General features: G+C 36.3%; 1 protein-coding gene across 1 annotated transcript; it reads left to right on the forward strand.

The window, feature by feature from the left end:
- Nucleotides 1-9,715: 9,715 nt before the first annotated feature.
- LOC110375075 (uncharacterized) lies at nucleotides 9,716-10,751 on the forward strand. The gene has a single exon (XM_021333052.3). It carries the CDS (start codon nucleotides 9,781-9,783, stop codon nucleotides 10,423-10,425), a length of 645 nt encoding a protein of 214 aa, XP_021188727.3. The 5' UTR covers nucleotides 9,716-9,780; the 3' UTR covers nucleotides 10,426-10,751.
- Nucleotides 10,752-17,069: the final 6,318 nt, after the last annotated feature.

Below are 17,069 nucleotides of genomic sequence, written 5' to 3' on the forward strand. Positions count from 1 at the left end.
AATTGAAAAATTGCTTCATGTACATTTGTGACGGCCGTGTTATTGAATACTGACATTTTGGTATTGTTGTGTTACTGTTCATAACATGTGATGTTGTATTGTTTTAAAAACAGTAGTTGTGATGTTAATTCGAGTATAGTTTCAGGTTAGGGAGCTGTGGTCATCAGGTATAAATATAATCTTCTTATATATAAAAATGAATTGCTGTTCGTTAGTCTCACTAAAACTCGAGAACGGCTGGACCGATTTGGTTAATTTTGGTTTTAAAATGTTCGTAGAGGTCCAGGGAAGGTTTAAACGGTGAGCAAATAAGAAAAAAAAGTATTGTGTAATACCAATAATTAGGCGGTACGAAGTTTGCCGGGACAGCTAGTATTTATATATATTCCGACAATCATAGCTTTAAAACGGCTATTACCCTTTATATTATAACGCAGCGCAGCATACAAATCTGTTCATGAGTTTAAGAGCTACCTGTAACAGACAGACACATAGTGGTCATGCTTAACACACCATTTCTTTTGCGTCGGGATATAAAAGTACCTACTATCTGATCTGGTTTTTTAATATAAATGGTCAATAATGGACTTGTCTTTTAGATATTTTGAGCTTAATACTTTTGAAACATAACACATTAGCCTTTTCTGTTACAAAAACACAATGCTTTTTGTTCCAAAAACAATGTTGAATGTCAGAGTATTTTAAAATAGTTATTTTATTAATAATTTACAATTTACATGTACTAAAAGGACCTACGCGAATAATAGGACTTCATACTATTCGCCCTTTTTGTCATAAATTACATGAAATAAAATTGAAAAGTTTTAACACGTCGCCAGTAAGTTTCGTAATTTTTTTTTTTTGAAGTTTTAGCACCATCTGTACTTAGTTACGATTGATCATTTTAGTTTGAAGTATGAAAAATGGATTTAGAGGTCCATAAATAATTCGAATAAATTAATCATACAAAAGTGTGTTGTTAGAAATATAATTTAATATTAATATTTCTTTTTAGTTTATGATTTGTTGGGTGGCCTTATGTTGAGAATTCTTACTGTCATCTGGTCCCTGAAGCATTCTAGGGTTCTGGAAAGATGGAATTGACTTTTATGGGGTTCAGTGACCAAAACTAAAACCCATTGCTCCATCTATCTATCTGTCACCAGATGTGTCTCATGAACCGTGAATTTTTCACAGATGATGTACAAATTTATTTTCCCACACCTGCATGTCTGATCTACGACTACGAAAAAAGAGCTAAAATGACGACTAACGTCTGTTAAAAATTCCTTTTATATACATCAGATAGACACACTTCGTCTTATTAACCTCATCTACTTTTAACCTCCTAATCATAAACTCATCTTAACTAACTCACGCAAGATATCACTTAACCCACACAGAATTACGCAAACATAATTAATTATATTATAATGAACATGCCAACTTATTACTGCGCTTTACAACAAAGCGAGGGCATGCGAGGGATCCCCATCCCTTTGTTAAGAGGGATTAGAGGGACAGGGACAACCAATATTGATGTCTTTGACCCAATTTTGGAATTTTTGGGGGTACTTTTTTGTGTCTCGTGAGTTTGGGGTCATTTTAGTTTTAATCCGGGTGCGGGAAGTAGTGGCTTTGGGAAGCCAGTATAACAATGAGGAAATTCAAAAGTTGTTGTATACTTTCATAGAAAATTAATTAATTTATCATTTCAGAAAATAATATTACTTAGAAGATCAGACGAACACACAGATTTAAGCCGTCCAAGTATACTACTTTTATAACTTTAAGAAGATGATAAAATTATCGCCAAGTTCCGGGAAGCGAGTCTCCATTAAAACTTCACAATCACTTAGATTTAGACTTGAAGTATTAAGTTTAAGTTGGAGACACTTACTTGTAATTACTTCACTTACGTGTTGTTTTAAGCTGTCATTTTATTTTATAATAACTGTTTCCTGTAGTTTTACTTACATTCCGTGGGGACCACTCCTCGCTATAGCCGACTAAAGTGTAACTTCTACCTCCGAGTTTAATTTCATCCAAATCAATTCAGCCGTTTTTGAGGAAGAACTGGTCATGGTAAGATGGTCATATTGGTCATCCAACCACGGACCGATCGTATAAAGCGTTGCTTAACCTTATGATCGATCCGTTCGACTATTACTTATAAAGGACCTACCTTTATATACCTTTACCCACAGCTATGTACTTTTTTTTAAGTTATCAAATTAAATTAATAATCATAAAATACAATGATTAAAGAAATAAAATCATCCGTTTACTACAATAATTGCATATTGGCACCTCTTATATTCCATTACTACTTTTACTAGCTGGAAGGGAAACTAATAACCAGTCCGTTAATGACGTCAGATGCCCTTAATGACCTCACAACTAAGTCCTCTTAACGCCTCGTCATACCGGACTACCTACTGAAGTGTGAGAGAATAGTTACGTATATTAGTCGTAAGGCCGAACAAAAATACTGGTAGCGACTCAAAATTGTATCTTATTATTTAAAAAAGTATCTCTAGATATGAAAATGTCGGTGTTGGAAATGATGGCAATGAATATGTACACAGTTGTTGTTTGTTTAACAATAATTTAAAAAGGAAAAAAAGTAAGACTGAGACGTTAGTAAATTAACAGACTCTGTCACCATCATTTCTAGAGCCTTTCACAAGAACGTTATTAAAACGAACCGAAAACACAGCCATAAAACTGAAAATTGTTCCACACAAAATAACAAAAGGTCAAAAGTTATATAAGAAACTTCAATAACTAGGAGTTTGTTGAAAACATCTCAGAATTCAAAAGACGAAGAAACAAAGTAATAAAATATCCAAGTTGTACTAATAAAAACTTGAGACTTTAGACGAACATAATTTCGATCACGTTCGCTATAAACCTACCCTTTAGCTACCTACCCAGCAAAGGCTAAGGATTGAAGATAAAATTTTATCGAGCCAACAGTTTAACGGTCCTCGTAAAATACAGCACTTATTTTTACAAGCTAGTTTTATTTGAGTTAGATCAAATAGAATATTTTACAGATCATCAAATTGCTGTAGTCTATCATCGTCAAATTATGATTTGGCAATCTCTTTGCTTAATGTAATGACAATATTAAACCCTTCAATGATTTCCATTACAGAAATAAAAAAGTATTTAAAAAGTTTTTACGATTTCCAATAAAATAAAGCCTGAATTACTTTCTTCGTTTGACGTTTTGAGTGTTACCGAAACTGCTAAACGAAATACCACCGTCAGTGAGACTTTTTCTATCAAATTCTACCTTAGAATCAACCTTCCAAGTAGAGTTCTTATGAAACAAAGACTAATTGGTCCTAATCTAGGACTAAAGGCCTTTTCACACCTGCGAACTTCCGTTCTGTTTTAGGCAACAAAAGATGCAAAACATAAACCAGCTTCTGGCACAATAGGCTAAAAAAATCCTCAGTAATATTTTCACAGTCTAGCCAATTTTAATTTTCCAAACCAAACATGAAAAAAATATCCCTTCTACTTTATATTCAGAGGTCAAATAAAATCACGCGTTTGTACGTATCTTCAAGACGTAATAAGTTCGCGTGAGGGACAGAGTGACAAGTAATTTCCCTCGGGTAGAGAATGTCTTGCTTTGTAATTATTTCGTGTAAACAACTCGCTGTGAAATTGTTTTATGCTGACCTTGCAACGTGTAATGTATGGTTAAGATTTTCGGTAAAAGTTTTGTGCAGTTGATACCGATTATGATATTGCTAGACAGGGTACCTAAACTTTACAAGCTTTTAGTTATGAAAGAAAGAGACAAAAACCATTCATTTATACGACATAGACGCACACCAGATAACAGGAAAAGAACCTTGTTGTGTATCTGATCGTTTGATACCATGATTCTTGACTTGATACCTGCCCCTTTAAAGGCGCCTTCAAAACTCTAGTCTAGTCTCTAATAAGCCACAATGGCACCAAAAACATTGAAAGAACTTTATTTCTGACATGAAAATCAATGTTGCACTGTTAGAATATAAATCTGGTAAAAATACTAAACTTCACATAAGCAATGATTTCTTTTATTTACATTTTCTGTTATTTGGTTACGTTCCAAACTAAAATATAACCCTTGTCACAACTACATAACTGAGTTAAAGTTTTTCTTAATATTGAGGTGAAACTAGTTTAAAACTGTTTCTGAACCTTTTCCAATCCCAGTAGGCTTCGTATAAAGATATAGGATTGTAAAGAGTGGTTTATTTATTCCAGGAATTTTCAATAAATAGGTACCTACATATATCACTACATGTTCTGTTTGTCTGTCTGTCTGGTCGCGATAAACCAAAACCTTCTGTGCAGATTCTCGTGTAGTTTTCATTAATAAATAGAGTGGTTCATGGTGCCGGTCTTGACTGCAGCCGTTTAATTAAAAAGCTAGGCAAGTGATAATTATCGAGGTCTTTAAATTTTAGTAGTAATTTTTCCCTTTTATTAATCTTGTTTTAGTTAAAAATATAGTAAGCGAAACTAACTTTTAGTCAGCAAGCGGCTTACAAAATATAATTGTATTCAAACTTTAGTGAGATCTTAGTCCAAAAATCTTCTTACGACCCAACTCCCAACTACTGATTATGCAGTACTAGGTCTTAAAGTCCGTTAATTCTATCCACTAATTACCTTTTGCCGGCTGTCAGTTAGAACTGATGGTAATTCGCTAACGACCTACAGAAGTACTTAGTGGCATGACTCGACAAACAAAAATAGTTTTCTTAGTAGGTCGGAGTAGGGTTCAATGGAGGAAAGATGAGCTGAGCTGGAGATTTGTGAAAGAGTTGGCAGAGAGAGGCGAGACGCGCATACCAGAAGTATGCGCGTCTCGTGGTAATCACGGAGTTTTTTTGTAATCGAACCAGTAGTTCTTGAGTTTAACGTGTTCAAACACATAAATAAACTTTGAACTCTATAATATTGGTTTAAATTAATGAGTTCTTGAAATATGTTAATAAATATTTTAACACTTTTCTCAGTTATTCAAAATGATAAAAAAAGCATTTACATTTAAGACGTTTGAAAAATTACATGTCACTTAAACTTCTTGCTTGATTTGAGTTTATTTTGAGGCGATCTGAGTCTATATTCTAGCCCATTCAAAGCTGCCAAATGTTTAAGTTATAAATCAAAATAGTTTGAGCGGTGCGACGCCCCATTGAAAGCCAAGTGACTGAATTTCTCCTTTCATCTAACTCGATTGCGCTTCAAACGGTTTCAATTCGAATCCATTTCAGATAAGACAACTACAAACGTATGTATAGAAGTTCAATAAATAGATAAACTTAAGATAATTCCACAGATACTTATTGAAAAGACGATTGTCTCGATTTCAACGGCAATTTAGATAAATCTCTGCATCACATTTGAATTATTCGATTACTTTAAGCTTGTTTATTTAAGTAAATCTTACGGGTTTGGACAATATTCATCGACAATGTTAATCGAGATTTGAAGCAAGTTACCTACTATGAATTTATAGTAAAATATTTTTAAAATTACGAAAAGCAGTCTTTGTTTCTACATAATTGAGTTAACATAAGATTATCTCAAGATTTCATAAAAAAAATAAAATCAACCTCAAAAACTAAAGAAAATATGAAAAGACGAGCAAAAAATATAATAGAGAAAATTCACAGAGGAGATGAAATATGCAAATATTTTAATCAATTCCCACCTCTAGGGAATCGGAGTAATTCTTTGAAGTTCCAACCGGGGTGTGCTCCAATATCTAGTCACAGATGTATTGAAATCAGATATTAAGCAAATAGTGATAGATCTTACAGATATCAAACATTCGCAAATCAAGTTTCTGATTGATTAAAATATTCATGAAGTACTTCATAAAAAAAATATTATTTGTCCAGGACAGTATGAGTAGGTATTTAAAAACGTCTCTTCATTTTAAAGCATTCAGTACAAAATACAAATTAATTATTATAATTTCACTCAGCAGTTTTCGAAGTTTTTAAAGCAAGTAAGTACTTCTTTATTTACTGTGAAAAAGTTTCACCGCTGAAGCCTCTTTACGTGTTCAGTTCACAATGGCCGCCTCCGTTCATTACACGGCCTCGGGGCGAGAGCATAAAATTAAGTAATAACACAAGTTTATTTGTTGCCTGGTATTAACAGCCTTTACGGTCACTGCCCTAGGCTGGACGGTGAGGAAAACCCTTATTATTTTTTGTGAAAATATAGTTGTTTTTTTTTTTAATATTGTTGTGTTTGTGGTAGTGACAAATCGATAAAAGAAAACTACAATTATTTTTTAGGGTTGGGCAAGCGTTCATTTAAAGATAGTTTCCTAAAATATTGCTTCGCAAAACGTCTTTTCGAGATTTATTTTCGACCCACCAAAGACATAATACAGCACCGTATGACATCACAAAGTAAACGATAAGTTCGCGTCTAGATATCTCCACGGAGGAACTTTCCTACCGACCCCCAACTTTTCCCAATCCCTTAAGTGGAACGATACACATGACCAACTTTTGCTGTTGTCAACGCGAAACTACTTGACTGATTCAAGATCGACCTGAGAGGGGGAAGAGGACCCCAATCTATAGATCAACAATGCCTTACCATTTCTTAGCGACATTGTTGCCAACTGTCATTTGTCTGACCAAGGGATATCGTGTTGCACAAGTAACTGGAGGATGTCAGATAGGTTGTAGTCACTCTATGTAAAACACTGGTATTCAGCTGCATTAGGACAAACTGTTACCCAACCCCAACGTAGCTTGGACAAGCAGAAGCAGAAGATTCATGTATCAAACTTCTTCGTCATTCTGCCATGCCACTAATTTCATTTGGGATCGACGCAAAGTCTTTCTCTTCCATTCCTCTCTATCAGTCATCATACATTCTTATTCATGTCTCCTTCGGGCAATCCATCCATCTTTTCTTGAGCCTTGCCCCTTCCTCTTCTCCATTCACACCACAGAACACAGCTCCAAAAAATTGCCATTGCGCTCCAAAAAATGGCATTTTCTGGCAAAAAATTGCCGTGAACGCGACCGCGTCGGTCACACGTTGCCAGCGAATATTGTCGGTCAGTGGACGGCCGTAGTTTGGATGGCTGGCTCGATTATACGGCCCGCTAAACCGGCCGGCAAACTATTTCTATTTTATTGTTGAATGTTTTGGAAACAAATGAAATATGTGTTGCTAGGCTCTGCGTTGAATTATCTCGCTTTTGTTATTGTGATAAGGGAGTTTACAGAAATAAACTGGTAAAAAGAAAGTGGGTTCACTTTCGAGAATTCCTTGAGACTACAAATAGCATGTACTACATCCTGTGTCATGTTGTCGACTGCAGTCAAGTCTTTTCCGCACTTTAATACTACTTAGCTAGTATACCTATAGCTATTATTTATAAAATAAATAACCTCCCATTTTTAATAGGCTACTTCATAAACCGCAATTATGGACCCATTACACTAAAATACATCATAAAAGCAAGCGTTACGGCACTTAGTCACCTCATCATAGCCACCGGGAGTGTACACACCGCTTTACGATACCGTTAACTTTTAATAGACCTTATACTCATGCTCGTGGCTAAAGAACAGACATCAGTTTATTAGCAGTTTTATTCTCTAAACGAAATGTGTGAGGAGTTCATTTCTCCAAAGTTTTAATTTTAAAGATGAAGAGATTAACTTCTTCTTCGTTCTTCACAACGCAGCTTTTACGCAGGTAAACCCATGATTATGATCAACGAATATGAACATAATTCAATGACGAATCGAATCTATATAGCGCCATTCAAATTAGTCTGTCATTTCTCGATTGCACCTATTCACCGTAAACAATAATGCATGTTTACATACAATTCATATAAAGAATTCTTACGCTAGTTTCGTTCGACGCATCCGAATCTGATAGATGAACATACGTTTATCTTAAAACAACTGAATGTCACACCCTCTATCTTCTAATTCCCTATTATAATCACAATAGTATACTACCTCTTGTAACGCTTCATTAGCCATTCCTCGCTTGAAATAATTCAAATTCAAAAAATCTGATAAAGCATTTGTACACAGAAGCGCCAATTAAGGCGAATAAATACATACACGCGATTGGAAGTGTAAAAATACAAGAGGCTTCCCTTGGGAGACTGCTGTTAGGGCTGTCACAGTTTATTTTCTTATCGATATAATAAACGATGTTTGTTTAACATCGAATGAGTGTGTTCTACTTTAAATACGCAGACACAAGACAAACTTGGGAATTCGATTGAGTATTTTCAATAGTGTAACGCAAAAATACTTTAGTGGCTTCCAAAAAGTAAAATTATGTTGGTTTCTTGGTGCGTACAAGCATATTGATTCATTTAATCCTCACTGTAGGCTACATTTTTTATATTATCAGTCATGATCAGCGTTATCTCCAAAAAGAACTTCTCCAACTCTCGGCCATTATAAAAGCACATAAACTACGTTTACAAAGACACGGCAATGTTTTATTACAAATTCTTTACATACACAAACACCAATTTAAAACACATGCATAATTTACAAAACTGAATTTCCAATAAACGAGAACTATTCGGACAAAAAATGTTTCCCAAAAAAAGACGTAATAAAAATTTTGCACTGTTTTTAATGAAAAATGAAAAAAAAATTGTAATAAAAAAGTGGAGGCACTAATCAAATATTGGCAACCCTGTAGCGATCGCGATGAAAAGGCAATAAAATTCAATCGTTCGTTGCATTTTCAATGTTATTAGGCTGCCTGACGCTCGTGTTGTGAGGATTTAATTTTTTAATACTTTATTTGAAGAGCTTTGGCATATTTTGTAAGATGGTTCTGTATCGTACGTTTTCTGAGTTGGTATGTCACTCTTTTGCGTGGCATAGTGTCAGGACTCAGGTCAATAATAAATAACTGTAATCGAAACAGTAGTTCCAGAATAAACACAGAATATTTTACAAAATTATCAAAGTTATTCCTTACAAATGAGTCATTGCTTGTAGTTATCACAAGTATTGGTAAGCTTAAACTTTTCTAACAAAAAAACAATTAGCAATCATATGCAAATACTTAATTTCTATCCAAACAAGTGATTACCCAATTATACAGTTATTGTCAAAATACATTAAAAAAAACCGTAAAATTACTCTAACTACGAAATAATTACATATATGACTTCTATAACTGTTATCAACGTCCTTGAAACATTTTTAACCACTTGAGATAATGATTTTGTTTTCAGCAAGTAAGTAGTTTATGTTCAAATAGTTTTTTCCGTTAACTGAACGTCATTCGGTCAATATTTGGTTTAACTGTTAACGTTATCAAATTGATAGTGGGTACAGTCGCTAACAATCACGGTTCAGTAGCTAGGTACTTTCTTTTGTATTTCTATTTTATTACTATTTGGAGTGTTATGAAATTGCTGGAAATAAAAATGTATATCTTATAATTTTGAACGAAAGTATTTTGTGAGATTGATATAAAAAAAATCGACGACATTTTCATAAAGTAAATAATCTTTTTAACCTAATTTCTGTAATGTAAGTATTGTAAAGTATCTGTTCAGAAAAACACCACCTCCTTTTATACAACTTGCTGTTATACTTCCATAAAAATATTGCGTACTTTATATTTTTACAAACACCTTTTCACGCCAACAGTACCAAGTAAATGCGCGTTCCCTTATCTTAGTAAAATCTCTCAGTCGTCTACACCATTGTGCGAACGCAGTACAAAACACGCAAAAATATGAAATCTATATACATTGTCGGTATAATCATGCTTATGGGACAAACAGAGTGTTTCGTTGAAGACACTACGAGCATTAAAATTTTGAAGGAACAAAGGACACTCTTAAGAAAATTGCAAAATTTCCAAGAACCGAAAGACGTGAAACCTTTGACATGGAACGAGATGCTTGCAGACGTATTAGTGAACAGAATAAAGATATTCTCATTCCACAAAGTGAATGAAAACGAAATTGTCAAAGACGACAAACCGGCGAAGACGAATATTGTAACTACAGCTGTGAGCCAAGTAATGTTATTTTACAAAAACTGTATCTATGATAAATGGAGGGTCAAGTATGAAGAGCCAAGTCATACAGTTGAAACTACTACTGAAGATGGCGTTGTAAGCGTAACGACCACGGCTGACATAGATGATCCGAAAGGTGATGTGGAAATTATAGAACCGAGATATCATGGGAAGCAGATAGATGGAGATCCTGACGATGATGAAGCTATAGTGAACTGTCCTGAAGAATTCATAAAGGATGAGCAAGGAAATTGTGTGAACATACATTCTCGATTGATTATTTCTGTGCCGAATCAGTGTCCAAGAGGTTATAGGCGTGATAGATTGGGCAACTGCAGAGCTGTGCTTTTTTTCTAAACCCATGAAAATTGGTGCGTAATTTTTCAAAAAAGTGAATATGTGATACTCATGTTTTAATATTAGTTTAGTGATAAAAGATCCTCAGGCAAGTACCTGTAGAGTAAAAACTGTGACGCGCGTGTTTCTTTTAACTGTTGATGTTTATTTATGTTCTACGTCACTACTGTCAAAGTTATCACCTTCAAATAATCTTGAGTTTTACTGTATTTTCTTTTGTAACATAAAAATGATTTGCTTGTACAATATTAACATATGTATTTACTTCGTTTTATTAGGTAAGATATAACAAAATTATTTTTATATTACATTTATACATTTCTAAATTCAATTTCGTTTTTATTTCTCTGATCCTGCAACCTCATAAACAGACTGGGTGCTGCCAGACACTGTTATATTATGATTGAGTAACTGCGTCAAACATTACACTGCAGCTAATATTATAAATGCAAAAGTAACACTTTCTGTCTGTCGCGCTCTCATGCCAAAACTACTGAACCGATTAGAATTAAACTTGGTACACAAATAGTCTAGATGCTGGGAGAGGCCACAAGTTACTTTTACTTCTACTTTTTACCCTGGTGTAGGTAACTAATACTTTTGGGACACGGGTGAAGCAGCTACTTTGGTGTAATCATATCTCTCGTATCAATATGCCATCATGTCAAATAACCAGAACATCACAAAACAAACAAAATAACGCACCAACAATAGACGACAAATAAAAGTCAAGATTATCGAAATTACCAAAGAACAGGACACAGATACGATCGTTCAAACAAGTCTTTTAGATCGGACAGACAATCGAGCGAGTCAATTTCACGGTAAAACGGTTCTCAAAGAAAACCGGATATAGGTACTGTACCTGTACCCAATGTACCCGGGTTTCAAAGAACCTCGATAGCCACGAATTTACTACCAACTGAGTAGGGTTGACTGTTCTGTTTCGTACATGGTCTTTGGAAATTAATGTCGGTTCTGAACCTAGGTCAATTTTAGGGGAGGTTGGGGAAAATTGGTACAGTTGTGTAATTTTGGAAATTGTAAATGTCTACTTGGTTATTGGTTTCGGTTTTCGTACTGTAAGAGACAATGATTTAGTTTCTATTCGTTCAAAAAATATTTTGGTATAAAACATTTACTTAAAATTTATTTTTATAAAATCTTCTGAGACAAATTTTGTCTCTTAGTTAAGTTAGGTTAAAAGCATTAGCACAGGGTGACTTTCAAATCAAGATTTTTCAAAAACATTTATTTTTACTTAATTAAATAAAATGGCGTTAAAATTCTAAACATGTACAGAGAGCACCTTGAAACAAATCTGGTAAATAAAACACGAACATAAAAATTTTAATTCTAATAATTCGTTCTTGTAATCTTTTGCGTTTAAAAGCCAATTTTGTCATTGTTACGTGCTGAAACTTGTAATTGTCGTACTAGTAGGGTAACCATAGTAGAGTTAATATTTCGGATAATACGTAGATATACTTCTAGATGATATACTTCTAGATATACTTCTAGATGATATACTTCTAGATATACTTCTAGATGATATTAACGTAAATTACTTATGTATGTCGGAGACTGTCAATAGTACGGACACTAAACGTCACGCAAGCGCGCCCTCTGGTGGCGTTTCCGGTGAAACAACATTTTTGGCGCGCTTGGCAGAGTCGTGGTGGTCGGCGTGGCGTCCGCGGAGCTCAGTCTTGGTCGAGTCGTCGTGCTGCGCACATCTCGATACTGCCTTTCGTTACGTGTAGTGTACCTAGTGTTATTGCCTAGTGTTGTAGTACTGTTGTAGATCCATATTGTAAAGTGTGTAAAGTGTCTTTTGAAATTAAAGTGTAAAGGTTCTTCTAACCTAACAGACAGACATGTGTTGCTGGGGAGTTTGTTCCGCCACTTCTTCTCCCCAAGCCAAAACACATAGGAAGTGGCGAAGGGCGGGCGTTTTGGGGGCTGTCTTTTGTTCTGACTAATTTGAATAAACGTTTGACTTTTGAGTTCGTTTGAATTTTGAGTTTCTTTGAGTTATCTCTTTTCTTGATTACCCTAACTGATGTCGGACGATAGTGCCAATCCTGATGTTCGCCTCCGACATCAGAAGTGGGATGTAAGCCGAATGCCCACATGTGTTAAGAATTCGCCATGCGAAGATAAAATTCTGCCCATTGACAAAAAAAAAAATAGAACGTCGATAATTTCAAATGTGAGTTTGTAGTAGAAGATTTATTAAGAATTTCAGCGAAGGTACAAGTATGGTAACTACGGTTATGGTAATGGTATCGTTTTCCGTTGTTACATGTCAAGCTACTTATTGAGGGTATGCTAGAAAATTAACCGAATTTGTCTTTTTTCATGTTTCAACAATGACGGTCGTTATTGTGCAATATGGCGACAAAATTACTGCGGAGCATCCCAGCTGCCAGGAGCCTGACGTGTCATCGTGAGGTCGGAGTGTTGGTGCTCGTGCATCTACGTGGCTTCACGTCCGCGAAAGCCTTGCTGTACTGCGCGCCATAGCGATGTGCGCATCGTCATGCGCGTTGAGGTGTTGAGTGGAAATCCGGTGAGTCCGATCCATTTTTGCTTTATGTTGAGGTTATTTGTCTTACGACAATTTTAAACTTGAGGCAGTTTCAGTCTCGTTGATTGCGCTACCACTGCGCTTATTAATTGGTGGAATCGTAGATAATCAGAAACCTAGGTTCACAGGTTTGATCCCAGAGTTGAAAATTATTAGTTATCTGATCTCATCAATATCCTAAAGTTAGAATATTTCAGTTTTTGCGTCATTTGATTGAATTGTGCATCAGACGATAGATTTTTGGTAAAGTGTTACGTTCACCTACTCTGTAATTTCGTTGCGCTAAGTTGTACCAATGATAGAGACCAAGGTGACTTGGAAAAGACCCGTTGGCCTGTGTGATGGCATCGGGGTGACCAAGAAGAGACCTGTGTAAAGTCTGCGGTACTGTTTTTATTGTGTTAAGCTGTAACTATGATGGGTATCGGGGTGATCTGGAAGAGACTCGTTGGCCTGTGTGACGGCATCGGGGTGACCAGGAAGAGACCCGTATACATCTGTGGTACAGTTGGTATCATGTCACTATAGTTGTGGTTGTGGTCCCTAGGAGGCCAGGATGGGCTGAGAGCTCGGCTAAGGGACACGACGGTTTTGTGAAGCCTATCGAGTAGAAGGCGTTGATGTGAATGACAACCGTAGCTGTAATAATTTTGTAATTTACAAGTTCAGTCTGACTAGCAATTCGATCTTTCTTTGATTTCGTGCTTAGAATTTAATGTAACTAGTTTCTTCATTTAAATGGTGATTGCTATTCTTAAAACCCATAACATGTGTTTAGGTCTTACCATCGAGAAGGTTTGTTGCTGACCCATATGTTGTCAATATTTGATGCTTAAGCACTTTCCATTTCTGACTTAACAGATAACATCTAAGGTGAACCGAGCCTGAAGAACAGGACGAGGTCTACTAGTCAAGCGGCGGGCGAGCTGCGCTGCAGTTGCTGTTTGGAGCGTCATCCTCCCCCAGATTTGTCGTGGAGGCAGTATGAGTTGCGGCAGGCCAGGACATCGCATGTCATCGCACAAGGTGAAAGCATTCTATTGCATTGAAAATGTTTAGATTGATCAGACAAACTTAACAATAACTGGCCTGTGTGGCATGACTAGCCTATGTGGCAATGACTGGCCTGTGTGGCAGCTAGGAGCCTGTGTGGCAGCTAGGAGCCTGTGTGGCAGCTAGGAGCCTGTGTGGCAGCTAGGAGCCTGTGTGGCAGCTAGGAGCCTGTGTGGCAGCTAGGAGCCTGTGTGGCAGTTAGGAGCCTGTGTGGCAGTTAGGAGCCTGTGTGGCAGTTTGGAGCCTGTGTGGCAGCTAGGAGCCTGTGTGGCGGTTGGTAGCCTATGTGGCAGTTGGTAGCCTGTATGGCAGTTGGTAGCCTGTGTGGCATTCAAGTGTGAGCGATATTAATAAGCCTGTGTGGCGTAATTATGACCCTATGTGGTTCTGTGGTTCAGATGGATCTGTGTGACTTTTGTTCAGTGTGCTACATAGTGGTCAGGAGTGGCCGAGGTTGTACTGTGCATACTGTGCTGTGTTTGTGTTGTTGCAGATTAACCCACGAGGACGTGGGTCTACGCAGGATGGCCGTGTCGGAGACTGTCAATAGTACGGACACTAAACGTCACGCAAGCGCGCCCTCTGGTGGCGTTTCCGGTGAAACAACATTTTTGGCGCGCTTGGCAGAGTCGTGGTGGTCGGCGTGGCGTCCGCGGAGCTCAGTCTTGGTCGAGTCGTCGTGCTGCGCACATCTCGATACTGCCTTTCGTTACGTGTAGTGTACCTAGTGTTATTGCCTAGTGTTGTAGTACTGTTGTAGATCCATATTGTAAAGTGTGTAAAGTGTCTTTTGAAATTAAAGTGTAAAGGTTCTTCTAACCTAACAGACAGACATGTGTTGCTGGGGAGTTTGTTCCGCCACTTCTTCTCCCCAAGCCAAAACACATAGGAAGTGGCGAAGGGCGGGCGTTTTGGGGGCTGTCTTTTGTTCTGACTAATTTGAATAAACGTTTGACTTTTGAGTTCGTTTGAATTTTGAGTTTCTTTGAGTTATCTCTTTTCTTGATTACCCTAACTGATGTCGGACGATAGTGCCAATCCTGATGTTCGCCTCCGACATGTATATTCTGAAATACGCAAGGAACAAAAAATATTAAAACTTATCGTATATTTTTTTTAAGATTCGTATTCTATGTATATCAATAAATTACATATAGATACAAGAATGTAAAATGTACCAGAATATTGAAACAATCCTGAATATAACCAACGTTATAGTCACCCTACTGTCAGGTAGTCGGGGGACGATTTACTAAAATTGTTAGAACGCCATCTGGCAGCGATGTTCCGAACCAATTAACAAACAATAAATTAAATGGAGACCCTGTAATATTGAATCGCAATTAAAATTCAAAATACATCTGTGTTCAGTCTTTATAATTAATTAAACAAAATTCATCTAGAAATAGCTTTAGAAGAGATTATGAAAAACTATTATTAAAATGCAGTATTTGGTTAGAATTAGTTTGTGGAAACTTGCATATACTAGATGGATCTTCACATTAAACAGAATTAATACTTTTTACTACAAAAAATAACAACGTAATATCCAATTTTGTATGCACAAAATAAATTTCAACGCAATTAACCTCTCAAAAAGGACGCGTGATTTAAAAACGCCATAAATTTCCCAACGAAAATTGATTTTGCTGAAATTCCCTTACTTTATGCATAACGGGGGAGAGTGGGCAAAGTTGCAGTAACAAATTGTAGACATCAGTCGTGTGTCGCGTACAGTAATTAGTCAAAACTACTCCAACTTTTAATGAGACCAAGAGAGTAAGGGAAACTTTCCGTTTATGGGGACTTTTTTTTGTTCAAGAGGTGGACGGAAAAGTTAATGCTAGGAAATTGCACTTGTGTGTCAACATGTCGCATTTTATACACGTGTGTGTGTAAGTTACACACACACGTTGTTGTTCACAGTGTCTTCTATGTGTTTTTAAAGTAAATTCCTGTTGTTTGAATTTCAATGAAACTATCTACATTCTGTGTTTATGTTTCCCGTTTTACAGTATACAGTTCAGGATACATTAAGCATGAGCTTCCTATAACCTTCACTAGTTTCTTCTTCGTTGCGAGTATTGGAGAATTCAAGTATGGTAGGTATATAGAGACGCTCATCTCAAAAAATACTAAAAATTTGAATAGTTCGCATTTATGTATTTTGATTGTAATTGATTAGTTTATCTCTCTTTTTTCTAGCAATGTGAACCAAATTGTACAATTGTCTTTGTATGTCACTTGAACGTCAATAAATCAAGATGATTAAACCAAACCATGCCATAATGATCGATTTGTACACAAGTACCCAAACGTCACATTAGCAGAACAAACTAATTCCCAATGATCTTCAATCATTCAATTAACAGAACGTTAACTCCTAAACAATTAGATGTCCCACAATCCGAACTGAACTTTCATTTTCCAACTGGTTGTGAAACCGCGACACTGTGTTAATTTTCTCTTTGGTATTCGACTGGAATTTACACACTGTGTCTTCTGTGTGATAGTTCGGAATTTGGGCAAAGTTACGCGTTGCAAACTTAGCGAAACGCAGGTGCTAATTACGACTTTACTGTCGTGCGCGGCCAGTTCCACTTGAGCCCTCCCTCCCCTCGTATTCTTTCTACTACAGGTACGCGCGGGGCTATAGTTAGCTAATCAGGGGTCAAGTTAAACTGGTGCTTGTAAGCAGTATTAATATTATCGAGCATGTATAAATTAACAGCATTGCCCATAGGATCTGGTTATTACGGTTTGTTATTTGGTTGTAGATTTAAAATGCTTGTAACTATTGTAGCGAAGTAAGAAAAAAATATAGTGTATATGTCGCAGGGATATGATAAAAACGGGGATTTGATCAATTCCCTAAGGGATTTGATCAAATTACGGAGGATGTTAAAATAACAACACGATTTTATCTTTTCTCTAAACAAATCTAGTGAATTGAACAAATCCCTAAACTGGTTCAGTGAAATGACAAAAGTAATTTTGCTTT

The sequence above is a fragment of the Helicoverpa armigera genome, chromosome 14, assembly GCF_030705265.1.
Source record: "Helicoverpa armigera isolate CAAS_96S chromosome 14, ASM3070526v1, whole genome shotgun sequence".
NCBI lineage: Eukaryota > Metazoa > Arthropoda > Insecta > Lepidoptera > Noctuidae > Helicoverpa > Helicoverpa armigera.